The 19,412-nt window shown below is 63.0% G+C and overlaps 1 protein-coding gene across 1 annotated transcript; it reads right to left on the reverse strand.

The window, feature by feature from the left end:
- Positions 1-1,085: 1,085 nt before the first annotated feature.
- On the reverse strand, positions 1,086-19,361 carry LOC144491065 (transcriptional repressor p66-beta-like; the record flags this gene model as incomplete). The annotated part of the gene is made up of 5 exons (XM_078208747.1): positions 19,029-19,361; positions 13,708-13,837; positions 9,759-9,890; positions 3,420-3,551; positions 1,086-1,257 (listed from the first exon to the last, which is right to left on the reverse strand). Coding segments are annotated over exons 1-5 (895 nt in total), but the record flags the coding sequence as incomplete, so codon positions are not given.
- Between the last annotated feature and the right edge of the window lie 51 nt (positions 19,362-19,412).

Raw genomic sequence — 19,412 nt, forward strand, 5'->3', positions numbered from 1 at the left:
GGAGGCAGGCGGACGGGGAGGCAGGCGGACGGGGGCAGGGAGGGGAGGCAGGCGGACGGGGAGGCAGGCGGACGGGGAGGCAGGCGGACGGGGAGGCAGGCGGACGGGGAGGCAGGCAGACGGGGAGGCAGGCAGACGGGGAGGCAGGCGGACGGGGAGGCAGGCGGACGGGGAGGCAGGCGGACGGGGAGGCAGGCGGACGGGGAGGCAGGCGGACGGGGAGGCAGGCAGACGGGGAGGCAGGCGGACGGGGAGGCAGGCGGACGGGGAGGCAGGCGGACGGGGAGGCAGGCGGACGGGGAGGCAGGCGGACGGGGAGGCAGGCAGACGGGGAGGCAGGCAGACGGGGAGGCAGGCAGACGGGGAGGCAGGCAGACGGGGAGGCAGGCAGACGGGGAGGCAGGCAGACGGGGAGGCAGGCAGACGGGGAGGCAGGCAGACGGGGAGGCAGGCAGACGGGGAGGCAGGCAGACGGGGAGGCAGGCAGACGGGGAGGCAGGCAGACGGGGAGGCAGGCAGACGGGGAGGCAGGCAGACGGGGAGGCAGGCAGACGGGGAGGCAGGCAGACGGGGAGGCAGGCAGACGGGGAGGCAGGCAGACGGGGAGGCAGGCAGACGGGGAGGCAGGCAGACGGGGAGGCAGGCAGACGGGGAGGCAGGCAGACGGGGAGGCAGGCAGACGGGGAGGCAGCAGCAGACGGGGAGGCAGGCAGACGGGGAGGCAGGCAGACGGGGAGGCAGGCAGACGGGGAGGCAGGCAGACGGGGAGGCAGGCAGACGGGGAGGCAGGCAGACGGGGAGGCAGGCAGACGGGGAGGCAGGCAGACGGGGAGGCAGGCAGACGGGGAGGCAGGCAGACGGGGAGGCAGGCAGACGGGGAGGCAGGCAGACGGGGAGGCAGGCAGACGGGGAGGCAGGCAGACGGGGAGGCAGGCAGACGGGGAGGCAGGCAGACGGGGAGGCAGGCAGACGGGGAGGCAGGCAGACGGGGAGGCAGGCAGACGGGGAGGCAGGCAGACGGGGAGGCAGGCAGACGGGGAGGCAGGCAGACGCGGAGGCAGGCAGACGCGGAGACAATCTATCACTCACCTTCTGGTAGGAGCCGGCTGGATTCTGATTGGAGACGGGGCTGTGGATCAGAGCTGGTTTGCCGAGCCTCATGTTCTGCATCTGAGCGGGACTGGGGGCGATTACTCGCTGGGACATGAGGAGCTGCGGCAATGTGCTGTTCGGCACCGACCGGATAACTGGGTGACCCTGCTCGTGAAAAGAAGAGCCAGCGTCATTACAGAATCCAGCCATCTCCATCCCGGCCCCAGGACAGAGCGGGGAGTCCGGCCCCAGGACAGAGCGGGGAGTCCGGCCCCAGGACAGAGCGGGGAGTCCGGCCCCAGGACAGAGCGGGGAGTCCGGCCCCAGGACAGAGCGGGGAGTCCGGCCCCAGGACAGAGTGGGGAGTCCGGGCCCCAGGACAGAGCGGGGAGTCCGGCCCCAGGACAGAGCGGGGAGTCCGGCCCCAGGTCAGAGCGGGGAGTCCGGCCCCAGGACAGAGCGGGGAGTCCGGCCCCAGGACAGAGCGGGGAGTCCGGCCCCAGGACAGAGCGGGGAGTCCGGGCCCCAGGACAGAGCGGGGAGTCCGGCCCCAGGACAGAGCGGGGAGTCCGGCCCCAGGACAGAGCGGGGAGTCCGGCCCCAGGACAGAGCGGGGAGTCCAGCCCCAGGACAGAGCGGGGAGTCCGGCCCCAGGACAGAGCGGGGAGTCCGGCCCCAGGACAGAGCGGGGAGTCCGGCCCCAGGACAGAGCGGGGAGTCCGGCCCCAGGACAGAGCGGGGAGTCCGGCCCCAGGACAGAGCGGGGAGTCCGGCCCCAGGACAGAGCGGGGAGTCCGGCCCCAGGACAGAGCGGGGAGTCCGGCCCCAGGACAGAGCGGGGAGTCCGGCCCCAGGACAGAGCGGGGAGTCCGGCCCCAGGACAGAGTGGGGAGGGCCTCCTGGGCCTCCTATCTGCGCATGAGTGACTGTCTGTGCAAGAGGAAACTGGCTCACAAATCCCAGCTCACCTGCGGGAGGGACAGGCAGAGGGGGCGGGAGGCATGCTGGGCGAGGGGCACAGGAAGGGCCCCCGGGCTGGGTGAGGGGGGCCCCGGGCTGGGCGAGGGGGGCCCCGGGCTGGGCGAGGGGGGCCCCGGGCTGGGCGAGGGGGGCCCCGGGCTGGGCGAGGGGGGCCCCGGGCTGGGCGAGGGGGGCCCCGGGCTGGGCGAGGGGGGCCCCGGGCTGGGCGAGGGGGGCCCCGGGCTGGGCGAGGGGGGCCCCGGGCTGGGCGAGGGGGGCCCCGGGCTGGGCGAGGGGGGCCCCGGGCTGGGCGAGGGGGGGCCACGGGCTGGGCGAGGGGGGCCCCGGGCTGGGCGAGGGGGGCCCCGGGCTGGGCGAGGGGGGCCCCGGGCTGGGCGAGGGGGGCCCCGGGCTGGGCGAGGGGGGCCCCGGGCTGGGCGAGGGGGGCCCCGGGCTGGGCGAGGGGGGCCCCGGGCTGGGCGAGGGGGGCCCCGGGCTGGGCGAGGGGGGCCCCGGGCTGGGCAAGGGGGGCCCAGGCTGGGCAAGGGGGGCCCCGGGCTGGGCGAGGGGGGCCCCGGGCTGGGCGAGGGGGGACACAGGCTGGGCGAGGGGGGCCCCGGGCTGGGCGAGGGGGGACACAGGCTGGGCGAGGGGGGCCCCGGGCTGGGCAAGGGGGGACACAGGCTGGGCGAGGGGGGACCAGGCTGGGCAAGGGGGGCCACAGGATGGGCGAGGGGGCCATAGGATGGGCGAGGGGGCCACGGGATGGGCGAGGGGGCCACGGGATGGGCGAGAGAGCGCTGAGGTGGGAGCTAATGGAGGTAATCAGACTGATTGTGGGATCGTTCTATTAATGTTAGGGTCGGGGGCAGGATTCCTCCCAGCCCGCCCCACCCCGAGAGCTGTGGCAGCTCCGTCATTGAGTGTGCCGAGGGCAGAGATCGATGGATGCCTGGAGACGATGACAGAGGGATGCGGGAACAGCGGGAAAACAATGATGTTGGGGGTGGATGATCTGCCATGATCATAATGAACGGCAGCACAGGCTGGATGGGCCGAACGGCCTCCTCCCGATCCTACGTCGTAGTAGTTGGGCTGTCCCTGAGCTGTATCATTTGGGCTAAGTGGCGGCACCTCGCCGAGTGGGAATGCCGCAGTGAAACACACTCGGAATGTGAGGGTGGAGTTACCGGGAAGAGGAGCAATGTAATCCTTCAGCACCCTGCGCTCCCCCCGCCCCAATCCCGATGAGAAGAGCGGCCTCGCCAGTGACAAACCCTGCGCTCTCACACTACCTCTCGATGGGGGTGACAGTCCCTCCCCTCCGCACGGGTTGGGGGGGGAACGGCTCTCTGACTCGCACTCACCTGAGCGCCTCGCAGGTTCTGGGGATCCAATACCTGAGAGATGGGCCGCGAGGGTGGTTTAGGCAGCATCTGTTGGCCGCCTTGGGCCAGTGATGGCTGCACAACCGATGGTGCATTCTGCACGACAGGAACCTGGGGAGGGGGGGAAAGCAGAAAGACAGGAGGCGAGTGGTTAACCACACAGGGAGCAGGTCAACATCACTTGTTGCAGGCAATGAAGACATTCCTCTATCGCCACCTTCCGATCCCTTCTCTCATCTCAATCTCTGCAATCTCGATGCTAATAATCTTATTCCCGCTCTGTTTACACTTTTACACCATGGAAAGCATTCTTTCCGGTTGTATTACATTCTGAAGAATGTGGAGGAACAGAGAGATCTTGGGGTTCATATCCACAGATCTCTGAAGGTTGCCACTCAAGTGGATAGAGCCGTGAAGAAGGCCTATAGTGTGTTGGCGTTCATTAACAGGGGGTTTGAGTTTAAGAGCCGTGGGGTTATGCTGCAACTGTACAGGACCTTGGTGAGACCACATTTGGAATATTGTGTGCAGTTCTGGTCACCTCACTATAAGAAGGATGTGGAGACACTGGACAGAATGCAAAGGAGATTTACCAGGATGCTGCCTGGTTTGGAGGGTAGGTCTTATGAGGAAAGGTCGAGGGAACTTGGGCTTTTCTCTTTGGAGCGGAGGAGGTTGAGAGGAGACTTGATAGAGGTTTATAAGATGATGAGGGGGATAGATAGAGTGAACGTTCAAAGACTATTTCCTCGGGTGAATGGAGCGGTAACTAGGGGCATAACTATAGGGTTCATGGTGGGAGATATAGGAAGGATGTCCGAGGTAGGTTTTTTACTCAGAGAGTGGTTGGGGTGTGGAATGGACTGCCTGCAGGGATAGTGGAGTCAGAAACTTTAGGAACATTTAAGAAGCTATTGGATAGGCAACATGGAGTACTTCGGGATGACAGGGAGGAAATAGCTTGGTCTGGGTTTCAGACAAAGCTCGGCACAACATCGTGGGCCGAAGGGCCTGTTCTGTGCTGTACTGTTCTATGTTCTATTACAGCTTGGTTTGGCTCCTGCTCTGCCCAAAACCGCAAGAAACTACAAAAGGTCGTGTATGTAGTCCAATCCCATCGCGCAAACCAGCCTCCCATCCATTGACTCCGTCTACACTTCCCGGTGCCTCGGGGAAAAACAGCCAGCAGAATCAAGGACCCCACGCACCCCGGACATTCTCTCTTCCACCTTCTTCCGTTGGGAAAAACGCACCAACCAACTCAAGAACAGTTTCTTCCCTGCTGCCATCAGACTTTTGAATGGACCTACCTCACATTAAGTTGATCTTTCTCTACACCCTAGCTATGACTGTAACACTACATTCTGCACGCTCTCGTTTCCTTCTCTATGAACGGTATGCTTTGTCTGTACAGCGCGCAAGAAACAATACTTTTCACTGCATCCCAATACGTGACAATAATAAATCAAATCAAAATCTATTCATGTATCTATCCAGATGCCTGTTGAACGCTGTTACAGAATCTGCTTCCACCGCCTCCTCCGGCAGCGGGTTCCAGGCATTCGCCACCCTCTCTGTGGAAAACTTGTCCCTTACGTCTCTCTTCAACTTTCCCCCCTCACTCTCAACCTATGCCCCCGAGTCATTGGCCCTTCGACCCTGGGAAAAAGACTAACTATCCACTCTCTCCAAGCCTGTCATAATCTTCTAAACCTCTATCAGGTTCCCCCCCTCATCCCCCGACGCTCCAATGAAAACAATCCAAGTTTGTTCAACCTTTCTTCATAGTCCATGTCCTCCAAACCAGGCAACATCCTGGTAAATCTCTTCTGCACCCTTTCCAATGCATCAACATCCTTCCGGTAGTGTGGCGACCAGAATTGTACACAATACTCCAAATGCGGCCTAACCAAAGCTTTATACAGCTGCAACATGATTTTCCAATTCCTAAACTCAATGCCCCGACCGATGAAGGCCAGCATGCCTTACACCTTAGAATCATACAATCCCTACAGTGCAGAAGGAGGCCATTCGGCCCATCGAGTCTGCACTGGAAAAACCAAAGGAAACTAGATGGGATTTCCCAGAAATCCCACCCAGGCCATATCCCCGTAACCCCACATATTTACCCCACTAATCCCTCTAACCTATGCATCCTGGGACACAAAGGAACAATTTAGCACGGCCAATCCCCCTAACCTACACATCTTTGGACACTAAGGGGCAATTTGGCACGGCCAATCCACCTAACCCGCACATCTTTTGGACTATGGGAGGAAACCGGAGCACCCGGAGGAAACCCACACTGACATGGGGAGAACGTGCAGACTCCGCACAGACAGTGACCCGAGCCGGGAATCGAACCTGGGTCCCTGGCACTGTGAGGCAGCAGCGCTAACCCACTGTGCTACCGTGCCGGCCTGCCTTCTTGACCACCTTGTCCACCTGAATTGCCACCTTCAGGGAACTGTGGATCTGCACGCCTAGATCCCTCTGTGTGCTACTATTTTTTTGTGCCGCACCAAACTTTAGACTCGACACTCCTTCCGAGCATCAAAGCCACTTCCTTGCAATTCCTTCTACATTTTTGGCCTCTGACAATTGTTTACTCGCCACGTGGTGGTCTCACCCTTGGGGGAGATCAAACGCAACCTGGGTCACTGCTTTGCAGAAGGCCTCCATTCAGTCCGAGCTTCAGGGATGAGAAAAATATCAGCCACAATTGTAGGGCGGAGCAGACTCGATGGGCCGAGTGGCCTAAATTCTGCTCCTATGTCTTAGGGTCACCCATTCAGGAGGGCTTCCTGACACAGTATGTGGATAAGCCTACAAGAGGAGAGGCTGTACTTGATTTGGTATTAGGGAATGAACCTGGGCAGGTGGCAGATCTCTCAGTGGGAGAGCATTTTGGGGATAGTGATCGTAACTCTATCTCCTTTACATTAGCATTGGAGAGAGATAGGATCAGCCGATCTAGGAAAGTGTTTATTTGGAGTAAGGGCAATTATGAGGCTATCAGGCAGGAAATTAGAGACATAAATTGGAAGGAGTTTTGGAAGAAATGTGGCAAATTTTCAAGGAAAATTTGTCTGGAGCTCTGCACAGCAACGTTCCAATGAGACAGGGGTGTTCTGGTAGGTTACAGGAGCCATGGTGCACGAAAGCTGTAACGAACTTAGTCAAGAAGAAAAGAGAAGCCTACAAAAGGTTCAGGGAGCTAGGTAGTGTTAGAAATCTAGAAGAGTATACGACTCATAGGAAGGAATTTAAAGGGGGAAATTAGAAGAGCAAGAAGGGGTCATGAGAAGGCCTTGGCAGACAGGATAAAGGAAAACCCCAAGGCATTCTACAAGTATGTTAAGAGCAAGATAAGATGTGAAGGAGTAGGACCTATCAAATGTGACGGTGGGAAAGTCTGTATAGAACCGGTAGAAATAGCAGAGGTACTCGATGAATATTTTACTTCAGTATTCACAGTGGAAAGGGATCTTGGTAGTTGCAGTGCAGACTTGCAGTGGACTGAGAAGATTGAGCATGTGGACATTAGGAAAGAGGATGTATTGGAGCTTTTGAAAAGCATCAAGTTAGATAAATCGCCGGGACCGGATGGGATGTACCCCAGGTTACTGTGGGAGGCGAGGGAAGAGATTGCTGAGCCTCTGGCGATGATCTTTGCGTCGTCAATGGAGACGGGAGAGGTTCCGAAGTATTGGAGGATTGCGGATGTGGTTCCGTTATTCAAGAAAGGGAGAAGAGATAGCCCAGGAAATTATAGACCAGTGAGTCTAACCTCAGTGGTTGGTAAGTTGATGGAGAAGATCCTGAGAGGCAGGATTTATGAACATCAGGAGAGGAATAGTATGATCAGAAATAGCCAGCACGGCTTTGTCCAAGTCAGATCATGCCTTACGAGCCTAATTGAATTTTTTGAAGATGTAACTAGACACATAGACGAGGGAAGAGCGGTAGATGTAGTTTATATGGATTTCAGCAAGGTGTTTGATAAGGTGCCCCATGCAAGGCTTATTGAGAAAGTGAAGGGGCATGGGATACAAGGGGACATTGCTTTGTGGATTCAGAACTGGCTTGCCCACAGAAGGCAAAGAGTGGTTGTAGAATGGGTCTTTTTCAGCATGGAGGTTGGTCACCAGTGGAGTGCCCCAGGGATCTGTTCTGGGACCCTGGCTCTTTGTGATTTTCATAAATGACCTGGATGAGGAAGTGAAAGGATGGGTTGGCAAGTTTGCTGATGACACAAAGGTTGGTGGTGTTGTGGTTAGTGTAGAGGGATGTCAGCAGTTGCAACGAGATATAGATAAGATGCAAGACTGGATGGAGATGTGGCTGATGGACTTCAACCCAGATAAGTGTGTAGTGGTTCATTTTGGCAGGTCGAATAGGATGAAAGAATATAATATTAAGGATAAGACGCTTGGCAGTGTGGAAGAACAGAGGGATCTTGGGGTCCAGGTTCATAGGACGCTCAAAGCAGCGTCACAGGTAGAGGCTGTAATTAAGAGGGCTTATGGAATGCTGGCCTTCATCAATACAGGAATTGAGTTGAGAAATCGGGAGATAATGCTGCAGCTGTATAGGACCCTGGTCAGACCCCACCTGGAGTATTGTGCCCAGTTCTGGTCGCCTCATTACAGAAAGGATGTGGAAGCCATAGAAAGGGTGCAGAGGAGATTTACAAGGATGTTGCCTGGATTAGGTGGCATGCCTTATGAGGATAGGTTGAGGGAGCTAGGTCTTTTCTCCTTGGAGAGGCGAAGGATGAGAGGTGACCTGATAGGGGTGTATAAGATGTTGAGAGGTATTGATAAGAGTGGATTCTCAGAGGCTTTGACCCAGGGCTGAAATGGTTGCCACAAGAGGTCACAGGTTCAGGGTGCTGGGGAGTAGGTAAATAGAATAGAATAAAATTCCTACAGTACAGAAAGAGGCCATTCGGCCCATCGAGTCTGCACCGACCACAATCCCACCCAGGCCCTACCTCCATATCCCTACATATTTTAACCCACTAATCCCTCTAACCTACGCATCTCAGAACACTAAGGGGTAATTTAGCATGGCCAATCAACCTAACCCGCACATCTTTGGACTGTGGGAGGAAACCGGAGCACCCGGAGGAAACCCACGCAGACACGAGGAGAATGTGCAAACTCCACACAGACAGTGACCCAAGCCGGGAATCGAACCCAGGTCCCTGGAGCTGTGAAGCAGCAGTGCTAACCACTGTGCTACCGTGTCGCAGAGGAGGTCCATTCAAAAGGAGGTACAGAGGAGATGTTAGGAGTAAGTTTTTCACTCAGAGGGTGGTGGGTGCATGGAATCGGCTGCCGGTAGTGGTGGTGGAGGCGAATTCGATAGGGTATTTTAAGAGACGTTTGGATAAGTTCATGGAGGTTAGTAAGATAGAGGGTTATAGGTAAGCCTAGTAGGTAGGGACATGTTCGGCGCAACTTGTGGGCCGAATGGCCTGTTTGTGCTGTAGTTTTTCTATGTTCTATCCCCGGCCATTTTAACCCTCCACTCTGACCTCTCCGGCCTGCTCCCGTGGCAGAGTTCCCACGGGCCTCAGTGGATGCTGGAGGGACAGCATCTTTCCGCGTTGGGCAGGCCAGCTCTACCATTGCTCGAACATTGGCAGCGGCTCGGGGTCCTTGGGCACGAGCCGCCGTTATTGGCGGAACCCTGCCCGTGCCTCGGTTTGGCGCGATGGCACAGAAGGTAGCCAGGACGCGGGGCCTCCATCTTTCCTGCGCCCAGCCTCGCTCTGACAGGACATTTGGCATGTCCGCTACGACTCTCACCAACTGTTACAGTCGCACCATAGAAAGCATCCTTTCTGGTTGTGTCACAGCTTGGTATGGGCTCCTGCTCTGCCCAAGACCGCAAGGAACTACAAAAGGTCATGAATGTAGCCCAATCCATCACGCAAACCAGCCTCCCATCTACTGACTCCGTCTACACTTCCCGCTGCCTCGGGAAAAGCAGCCAGCATAATCAAGGACACCCCACGCACCCCGGACATTCTCTCTTCCACCTTCATCCGTCGGGAAAAAGATACAAAAGTCTGAGGTCACGTACCAACCGACTCAAGAGCAGCTTCTTCCCTGCTGCTGTCAGACTTTTGAATGGACCTACCTCGCACTAAGCTGATCTTTCTCTGCACCCTAGCTGTGACTGTGACACTACATTCTGCACCCTCTCCTTTCCTTCTCTATGAACGGTATGCTTTGTCTGTATAGCGCACAAGAAACAATACTTTTCATTGTATCCCAATACATGTGATACATGGGATTCGGGACTCACCTTCTGCACCACGTTCTCTTTCTGTATCTGGCTCTGTCGGAGTTTCTTTAGCAGCACCAGCCGGGCCTCTTCCAGCCTCAGCTCATCTCGAAGCTGCTTAATAATCATCTGGCGCTCCTCCGGGCCCTTCCCCTGCGGACGGAGAAAAGACACAGGTCACCTGAGGGCAGCGACTCGCCAAGGCTCCTTCCACAGCACCTTCCAAACCGGCCACCTCTACCATCTAGAAGGACAAGGGGGGGGGCAGCAGACACATGGGGAACACCCCCACCTGCAAGTTCCCCCTCCGAGTCTCTCACCATCCCGATTTGGAAATATATCAGCCGCTCCTTCACTGTGGCTGGGGTCAAAATCCTGGAACTCCCTCCCTAACAGCACTGTGGGTGTACCTACCCCACACACGGGGACTGATTGAAGTCCAAGAACAATCCTGTAACTCACTCCGCACTGTGGGGGAGTCAGTGCTGAGGGAGCGCCGCACTGTGGGAGGGTCAGTGCTGAGGGAGCGTCGCACTGTGGGAGGGTCAGTGCTGAGGGAGCGCCGCACTGTGGGAGGGTCAGTGCTGGAGGAGCGCGGCACTGCCGGAGGGTCAGGGTTGAGGGAGCGCCGCACTGTGGGAGGGTCAGTGCTGAGGGAGCGCCGCACTGTGGGAGGGTCAGTGCTGGAGGAGCGCGGCACTGCCGGAGGGTCAGGGTTGAGGGAGCGCCGCACTGTGGGAGGGTCAGTGCTGAGGGAGCGCCGCACTGTGGGAGGGTCAGTGCTGAGGGAACGCCGCACTGTGGGAGGGTCAGTGCTGAGGGAGCGCCGCACTGTGGGAGGGTCAGTGCTGACGGAGCGCCACACTGTGGGAGGGTCAGTGCTGACGGAGCGCCGCACTGTGGGAGGGTCAGTGCTGACGGAGCGCCACACTCATCATGGAATCCGTACAGTGCAGAAGGAGGCCATTCAGCCCATCGAGTCTGCACTGACCACAATCCCACCCAAGCCCTACCCCCACATATTTACGTGCTAATCCCTCTAACCTACGCATCTCAGGACTCTAAGGGGCAATTTTTAACCTGGTCAATCAACCTAACCCGCACATCTTTGGACTGTGGGAAGAAACCGGAGCACCCGGAGGAAACCCACGCAGACACGAGGAGAATGTGCAAACTCTACACAGACAGTGACCCAAGCCGGGAATCGAACCCGGGACCCTGGAGCTGTGAAGCAGCAGTGCTAACCACTGTGCTACTGTGCCGCACTGTGGGAGGGTCAAGGGTGAGGGAGCGCCGCACTGTGGGAGGGTCAGTGCTGAGGGAGCGCCGCACTGTGGGAGGGTCAGTGGTGAGGGAGCGCCGCACTGTGGGAGGGTCGGTGCTGAGGGAGCGCCGCAGTGTGGGAGGGTCGGTGCTGAGGGAGCGCTGCACTGTGGGAGGGTCAGTGCTGAGGGAGCGCCGCACTGTGGGAGGGTCAGTGCTGAGGGAGCGCCACATTGTGGGAGGGTCAGTGCTGAGGGAGCGCCACACTGTGGGAGGGTCAGTGCTGAGGGAGCGCCGCAGTGTGGGAGGGTTGGTGCTGAGGGAGCGCTGCACTGTGGGAGAGTCAGTGCTGAGGGAGCGCCACACTGTGGGAGAGTCAGTGCTGAGGGAGCGCCACACTGTGGGAGAGTCAGTGCTGAGGGAGTGCCGCACTGTGGGAGAGTCAGTGCTGAGGGAGCGCCGCACTGTGGGAGAGTCAGTGCTGAGGGAGCGCCGCACTGTGGGAGGGTCAGTGCTGAGGGAGCGCCGCACTGTGGGAGGGTCAGTGCTGAGGGAGCACCGCACTGTGGGAGGGTCAGTGCTGAGGGAGCGCCATACTGTGGGAGAGTCAGTGCTGAGGGAGCGCCGCACTGTGGGAGGGTCAGTGCTGAGGGAGCGCCGCACTGTGGGAGGGTCAGTGCTGAGGGAGCGCCGCACTGTGGGAGGGTCAGTGCTGAGGGAGCGCCGCAGTGTGGGAGAGTCAGTGCTGAGGGAGCGCCGCACTGTGGGAGGGTCAGTGCTGAGGGAGCGCCACACTCATCATGGAATCCGTACAGTGCAGAAGGAGGCCATTCAGCCCATCGAGTCTGCACCGACCACAATCCCACCCAAGCCCTACCCCCACATATTTACGTGCTAATCCCTCTAACCTACGCATCTCAGGACTCTAAGGGGCAATTTTTAACCTGGTCAATCAACCTAACCCGCACATCTTTGGACTGTGGGAAGAAACCGGAGCACCCGGAGGAAACCCACGCAGACACGAGGAGAATGTGCAAACTCTACACAGACAGTGACCCAAGCCGGGAATCGAACCCGGGACCCTGGAGCTGTGAAGCAGCAGTGCTAACCACTGTGCTACTGTGCCGCACTGTGGAAGGGTCAAGGGTGAGGGAGCGCCGCACTGTGGGAGGGTCAGTGCTGAGGGAGCGCCGCACTGTGGGAGGGTCAGTGGTGAGGGAGCGCCGCACTGTGGGAGGGTCGGTGCTGAGGGAGCGCCGCAGTGTGGGAGGGTCGGTGCTGAGGGAGCGCTGCACTGTGGGAGGGTCGGTGCTGAGGGAGCGCCGCACTGTGGGAGGGTCAGTGCTGAGGGAGCGCCACATTGTGGGAGGGTCAGTGCTGAGGGAGCGCCACACTGTGGGAGGGTCAGTGCTGAGGGAGCGCCGCAGTGTGGGAGGGTTGGTGCTGAGGGAGCGCTGCACTGTGGGAGAGTCAGTGCTGAGGGAGCGCCACACTGTGGGAGAGTCAGTGCTGAGGGAGCGCCACACTGTGGGAGAGTCAGTGCTGAGGGAGTGCCGCACTGTGGGAGAGTCAGTGCTGAGGGAGCGCCGCACTGTGGGAGAGTCAGTGCTGAGGGAGCGCCGCACTGTGGGAGGGTCAGTGCTGAGGGAGCGCCGCACTGTGGGAGGGTCAGTGCTGAGGGAGCACCGCACTGTGGGAGGGTCAGTGCTGAGGGAGCGCCATACTGTGGGAGAGTCAGTGCTGAGGGAGCGCCGCACTGTGGGAGGGTCAGTGCTGAGGGAGCGCCGCACTGTGGGAGGGTCAGTGCTGAGGGAGCGCCGCACTGTGGGAGGGTCAGTGCTGAGGGAGCGCCGCAGTGTGGGAGAGTCAGTGCTGAGGGAGCGCCGCACTGTGGGAGGGTCAGTGCTGAGGGAGCGCCACATTGTGGGAGGGTCAGTGCTGAGGGAGCGCCACACTGTGGGAGAGTCAGTGCTGAGGGAGTGCCGCACTGAGGTATCAAAGTGAGGTATTGTTGCGACCGTACTGAGACATCTCGGATTCTCGGGGGGTGTCTGACAGGGTCTATGCCAAGGAGGTTGTTTTCCCCCCTTGTGTGGGAGAGTCTGGGACCAGAGGGGCTGAATCTCTGAGTAAGGGGGTCGCCCATTGGAGACGGAGATGAGGAGGTTAATTTCTCCCCTGGGGAAGCTACAGAGGCTGGGTCATTAAGTATGTTCGAGGCAGAGTGAGATTTTTATTCAGTGAGGGGATCGAGGGTGATGGGATAAGGCGGGAAAGCGGGGATTGAGGATCAGTCAAGATCTAAGTGAATGACAGGGCTAGCAGGATGGGCCGAATGGCTGACTTCTGCTCCTATGTCTTGTGGGTGGGTGTAAACGATCCCCCAGCTGCTACTGGAAAGGGGACTGATGGGGTGAGAGTGATGTGGGGACTAGTGGGGGAGGGAGACAGTGATGTTGGGGGGGTGGGGAGTTTCCCTCGGCATCCTGTGGTTCCGGCCTTGGTGACTGTGGTTAAAATCGGGACCGGAACATTCCGCATGTCAATGAGTGCCGGGAGCATGGTGGCGTGGCAGGTACAGCGTCCTGCCCAGTCCAACCGGAAAGGACCTTGTTCAAAGCGCAGTCGGTGTCCCGAGCGGGGGCACGTCCCGCGGAAGGCAGGTGGAGCCCCCCCACCCCCCCCTCCCCGAGGGTCTGTCGCTTACCTTGAAGATCTCCAGGTTAGCCACTTTGATCCGGTCCTCGAAGCGGCCATTGGCGCGAGGGCTGGAGGCCTCGTTGTCAGACAGCACGATGATGTCCGGCGAGGGGGTGCTCCGCTCTCTGTCCATGTCACTGCGAGGGACAGCGATAAAAACAGGCATCATTCCCCCTGCCCTGTACACACAACCCCTCCTCCCTGGGCCTCCACAGGCAACCATCGCAGTCCAACGGGGATTCACTGTACGTGGCTGGTGGGCGTTAAATTGAGATCCAGTCGAGCCCGTCTAAATCATAGAATCCTACAGTGCAGAAGGAGGCCATTCGGCCCATCGACCACAATCCCACCCAGCCCCTATCCCCATAACCCCATGCATTTACCCTAGCTAGTCCCCCTGACACTAAGGGGCAATTTAGCGCGGCCAATCCACCCTAACCCGCACATCTTTGGACTGTGGGAGGAAACCGGAGCACCCGGAGGAAACCCACGCAGACACGGGGAGAACGTGCAGACTCAGCACAGACAGTAACCCGAGCCGGGAATCGAACCCGGGTCCCTGGCGTTGTGTGGCAGCAGTGCCAACCACTGTGCCACCGTGCCTGTAGGTAACGAGGCAGGAGAGTCAGGCGATGCTCCATGCAGTCGAACAGCTGACAGGACATACCACATGATCTCTCTAAAGGCCTGTCCCATCTTTTGCACCTCTGGGCCCCACTTGCAGTTCATGAGTTGACCTCCAGGTTTCCCCAGCCCTCTGACCTCCCTAATCACCACGTGACCTCTGGCCAACTTCCCTCCTCCCTTCCCACTTGGCTTCCTGGTTATTTATAAACCTCTGACCTGGTGACACCCACATTAGCGGAAATTAGAGGACTTCACATCCGTAAACAGTCTCAGGACAGAGCTTCCAGTACAGATATATCCACTGGAAAATCAATATTAACACCACAATGGGAAAGGGGGAGACAGGGCGGAGGGGAGGGGGGAGAGAGAGGGCGGAGGGGAGGGGGGAGAGAGGGCGGAGGGGAGGGGGGAGAGAGGGCGGAGGGGAGGGGGGAGAGAGGGCGGAGGGGAGGGGGGAGAGAGGCGGAGGGGAGGGGGGAGAGAGGGCGGAGGGGAGGGGGGAGAGAGGGCGGAGGGGAGGGGGGAGAGAGGGCGGAGGGGAGGGGGGAGAGAGGGCGGAGGGGAGGGGGGAGAGAGGGCGGAGGGGAGGGGGGAGAGAGGGCGGAGGGGAGGGGGGAGAGAGGGCGGAGGGGAGGGGGGAGAGAGGGCGGAGGGGAGGGGGGAGAGAGGGCGGAGGGGAGGGGGGAGAGAGGGCGGAGGGGAGGGGGGAGAGAGGGCGGAGGGGAGGGGGGAGAGAGGGCGGAGGGGAGGGGGGAGAGAGGGCGGAGGGGAGGGGGGAGAGAGGGCGGCGGGGAGGGGGGAGAGAGGGCGGAGGGAGGGGGGAGAGAGGGCGGAGGGGAGGGGGGAGAGAGGGCGGAGGGGAGGGGGGAGAGAGGGCGGAGGGGAGGGGGGAGAGAGGGCGGAGGGGAGGGGGGAGAGAGGGCGGAGGGGAGGGGGGAGAGAGGGCGGAGGGGAGGGGGGAGAGAGGGCGGAGGGGAGGGGGGAGAGAGGGCGGAGGGGAGGGGGGAGAGAGGGCGGAGGGGAGGGGGGAGAGAGGGCGGAGGGGAGGGGGGAGAGAGGGCGGAGGGGAGGGGGGAGAGAGGGCGGAGGGGAGGGGGGAGAGAGGGCGGAGGGGAGGGGGGAGAGAGGGCGGAGGGGAGGGGGGAGAGAGGGCGGAGGGGAGGGGGGAGAGAGGGCGGAGGGGAGGGGGGAGAGAGGGCGGAGGGGAGGGGGGAGAGAGGGCGGAGGGGAGGGGGGAGAGAGGGCGGAGGGGAGGGGGGAGAGAGGGCGGAGGGGAGGGGGGAGAGAGGGCGGAGGGGAGGGGGGAGAGAGGGCGGAGGGGAGGCGGGGAGGGGAGAGAGGGCGGAGGGGAGGGGGGAGAGAGGGCGGAGGGGAGGGGGGAGAGAGGGCGGAGGGGAGGGGGGAGAGAGGGCGGAGGGGAGGGGGGAGAGAGGGCGGAGGGGAGGGGGGAGAGAGGGCGGAGGGGAGGGGGGAGAGAGGGCGGAGGGGAGGGGGGAGAGAGGGCGGAGGGGAGGGGGGAGAGAGGGCGGAGGGGAGGGGGGGAGAGAGGGCGGAGGGGAGGGGGGAGAGAGGGCGGAGGGGAGGGGGGAGAGAGGGCGGAGGGGAGGGGGGAGAGAGGGCGGAGGGGAGGGGGAGAGAGGGCGGAGGGGAGGGGGGAGAGAGGGCGGAGGGGAGGGGGGAGAGAGGGCGGAGGGGAGGGGGGAGAGAGGGCGGAGGGGAGGGGGGAGAGAGGGCGGAGGGGAGGGGGGAGAGAGGGCGGAGGGGAGGGGGGAGAGAGGGCGGAGGGGAGGGGGGAGAGAGGGCGGAGGGGAGGGGGGAGAGAGGGCGGAGGGGAGGGGGGAGAGAGGGCGGAGGGGAGGGGGGAGAGAGGGCGGAGGGGAGGGGGGAGAGAGGGCGGAGGGGAGGGGGGAGAGAGGGCGGAGGGGAGGGGGGAGAGACGAGCGGAGGGGGGAGGAGGGAACGGAGGGGAGGGGGGAGAGAGGGCGGAGGGGAGGGGGGAGAGAGGGCGGAGGGGAGGGGGGAGAGAGGGCGGAGGGGAGGGGGGAGAGAGGGCGGAGGGGAGGGGGGAGAGAGGGCGGAGGGGAGGGGGGAGAGAGGGCGGAGGGGAGGGGAGAGAGGGCGGAGGGGAGGGGGGAGAGAGGGCGGAGGGGAGGGGGGAGAGAGGGCGGAGGGGAGGGGGGAGAGAGGGCGGAGGGGAGGGGGGAGAGAGGGCGGAGGGGAGGGGGGAGAGAGGGCGGAGGGGAGGGGGGAGAGAGGGCGGAGGGGAGGGGGGAGAGAGGGCGGAGGGGAGGGGGGAGAGAGGGCGGAGGGGAGGGGGGAGAGAGGGCGGAGGGGAGGGGGGAGAGAGGGCGGAGGGGAGGGGGGAGAGAGGGCGGAGGGGAGGGGGGAGAGAGGGCGGAGGGGAGGGGGAGAGAGGGCGGAGGGGAGGGGGGAGAGAGGGCGGAGGGGAGGGGGGAGAGAGGGCGGAGGGGAGGGGGGAGAGAGGGCGGAGGGGAGGGGGGAGAGAGGGCGGAGGGGAGGGGGGAGAGAGGGCGGAGGGGAGGGGGGAGAGAGGGCGGAGGGGAGGGGGGGAGAGAGGGCGGAGGGGAGGGGGGAGAGAGGGCGGAGGGGAGGGGGGAGAGAGGGCGGAGGGGAGGGGGGAGAGAGGGCGGAGGGGAGGGGGGAGAGAGGGCGGAGGGGAGGGGGGAGAGAGGGCGGAGGGGAGGGGGGAGAGAGGGCGGAGGGGAGGGGGGAGAGAGGGCGGAGGGGAGGGGGGAGAGAGGGCGGAGGGGAGGGGAGAGAGAGGGCGGAGGGGAGGGGGGAGAGAGGGCGGAGGGGAGGGGGAGAGAGGGCGGAGGGGAGGGGGGAGAGAGGGCGGAGGGGAGGGGGAGAGAGGGCGGAGGGGAGGGGGAGAGAGGGCGGAGGGGAGGGGGGAGAGAGGGCGGAGGGGAGGGGGAGAGAGAGGGCGGAGGGGAGGGGAGAGAGAGGGCGGAGGGGAGGGGAGAGAGAGGGCGGAGGGGAGGGGAGAGAGAGGGCGGAGGGGAGGGGAGAGAGAGGGCGGAGGGGAGGGGAGAGAGAGGGCGGAGGGGAGGGGAGAGAGAGGGCGGAGGGGAGGGGAGAGGGAGGGCGGAGGGGAGGGGAGAGAGAGGGCGGAGGGGAGGGGAGAGAGAGGGCGGAGGGGAGGGGAGAGAGAGGGCGGAGGGGAGGGGAGAGAGAGGGCGGAGGGGAGGGGAGGGAGAGGGCGGAGGGGAGGGGAGGGAGAGGGCGGAGGGGAGGGGAGAGAGAGGGCGGAGGGGAGGGGAGAGAGAGGGCGGAGGGGAGGGGAGACACAGGGCGGAGGGGAGGGGAGAGAGAGGGCGGAGGGGAGGGGAGGAGAGAGGGCGGAGGGGAGGGGAGAGAGAGGGCGGAGGGGAGGGGAGAGAGAGGGCGGAGGGGAGGGGAGAGAGAGGGCGGAGGGGAGGGGAGAGAGAGGGCGGAGGGGAGGGGGAGAGAGAGGGCGGAGGGGAGGGGGGAGAGGGCGGAGGGGAGGGGGGAGAGAGAGGGCGGAGGGGAGGGGAGAGAGAGGGCGGAGGGAGAGGAGGGAGAGAGAGGGCGGAGGGGAGGGGAGAGAGAGGGCGGAGGGGAGGGGAGGGGAGAGAGAGGGCGGAGGGGAGGGGGAGAGAGAGGGCGGAGGGGAGGGGAGAGAGAGGGCGGAGGGGAGGGGAGAGAGAGGGCGGAGGGGAGGGGGAGAGAGAGGGCGGAGGGGAGGGGGAGAGAGAGGGCGGAGGGGAGGGGGAGAGAGAGGGCGGAGGGGAGGGGGAGAGAGAGGGCGGAGGGGAGGGGGAGAGAGAGGGCGGAGGGGAGGGGGAGAGAGAGGGCGGAGGGGAGGGGGAGAGAGAGGGCGGAGGGGAGGGGGAGAGAGAGGGCGGAGGGGAGGGGGAGAGAGAGGGCGGAGGGGAGGGGGAGAGAGAGGGCGGAGGGGAGGGGGAGAGAGAGGGCGGAGGGGAGGGGGAGAGAGAGGGCGGAGGGGAGGGGGAGAGAGAGGGCGGAGGGGAGGGGGAGAGAGAGGGCGGAGGGGAGGGGAGAGAGAGGGCGGAGGGGAGGGGAGAGAGAGGGCGGAGGGGAGGGGGAGAGAGAGGGCGGAGGGGAGGGGGAGAGAGAGGGCGGAGGGGAGGGGGAGAGAGAGGGCGGAGAGAGAGGGAGGGGGAGAGAGAGGGCGGAGGGGAGGGGGAGAGAGAGGGCGGAGGGGAGGGGGAGAGAGAGGGGGAGAGAGAGGGCGGAGGGGAGGGGGAGAGAGAGGGCGGAGGGGAGGGGGAGAGAGAGGGCGGAGGGCGGAGGGGAGGGGGAGAGAGAGGGCAGAGGGGAGGGGGAGAGAGAGGGCGGAGGGGAGGGGGAGAGAGAGGGCGGAGGGGAGGGGGAGAGAGAGGGCGGAGGGGAGGGGGAGAGAGAGGGAGGGGGGAGAGAGAGGGAGGGGGGAGAGAGAGGGAGGGGGGAGAGAGAGGGAGGGGGGAGAGAGAGGGAGGGGGGAGAGAGAGGGAGGGGGGAGAGAGAGGGAGGGGGGAGAGAGAGGGAGGGGGGAGAGAGAGGGAGGGGGGAGAGAGAGGGAGGGGGGAGAGAGAGGGAGGGGGGAGAGAGAGGGAGGGGGAGACAGAGGGAGGGGGGAGAGGGAGGGCGGAGGGCAGAGGGCACTCACACTCACTCACACACAGCCCCTGACGCCGCCCTCCGCGGCCCGGCCCCCACCTCTTGTGCGCCGTCATGTCGACAGGCTCGTCGACCATGTTCTCCTTGCCCGCCTTGCCCAGGCTGCGTATTTCTGCCCGGGGCCTGAGGCTGCCGTTCAGCTTCTCCTCGCCCACCTTCGGGTGCTCCGACTTCACCACCAGGTCCTGCGGCATCTCGGGGCCGGCCAGGTCCTTGCGCTTCAGCAGAGCCAGCATCTTCAGCCGCTCCATGGCCTCATGTCCCTCCATCTTCAGCCTCTTGGTCACCATGTCCTCCCTCTCCTCAGCCCGGTCCAGCCCTCGCTTCAGTAGGTGCAGACGCAGGGCGTCATCTGTCATTCTGTCCATCCCGCTGCTGTGAGGGGGGGGGGAATAAAGAGGCAGAGTTTAGTTCCCCTGGGGG

Source organism: Mustelus asterias, unplaced genomic scaffold (assembly GCF_964213995.1).
Source record: "Mustelus asterias unplaced genomic scaffold, sMusAst1.hap1.1 HAP1_SCAFFOLD_4351, whole genome shotgun sequence".
Taxonomy (NCBI): domain Eukaryota; kingdom Metazoa; phylum Chordata; class Chondrichthyes; order Carcharhiniformes; family Triakidae; genus Mustelus; species Mustelus asterias.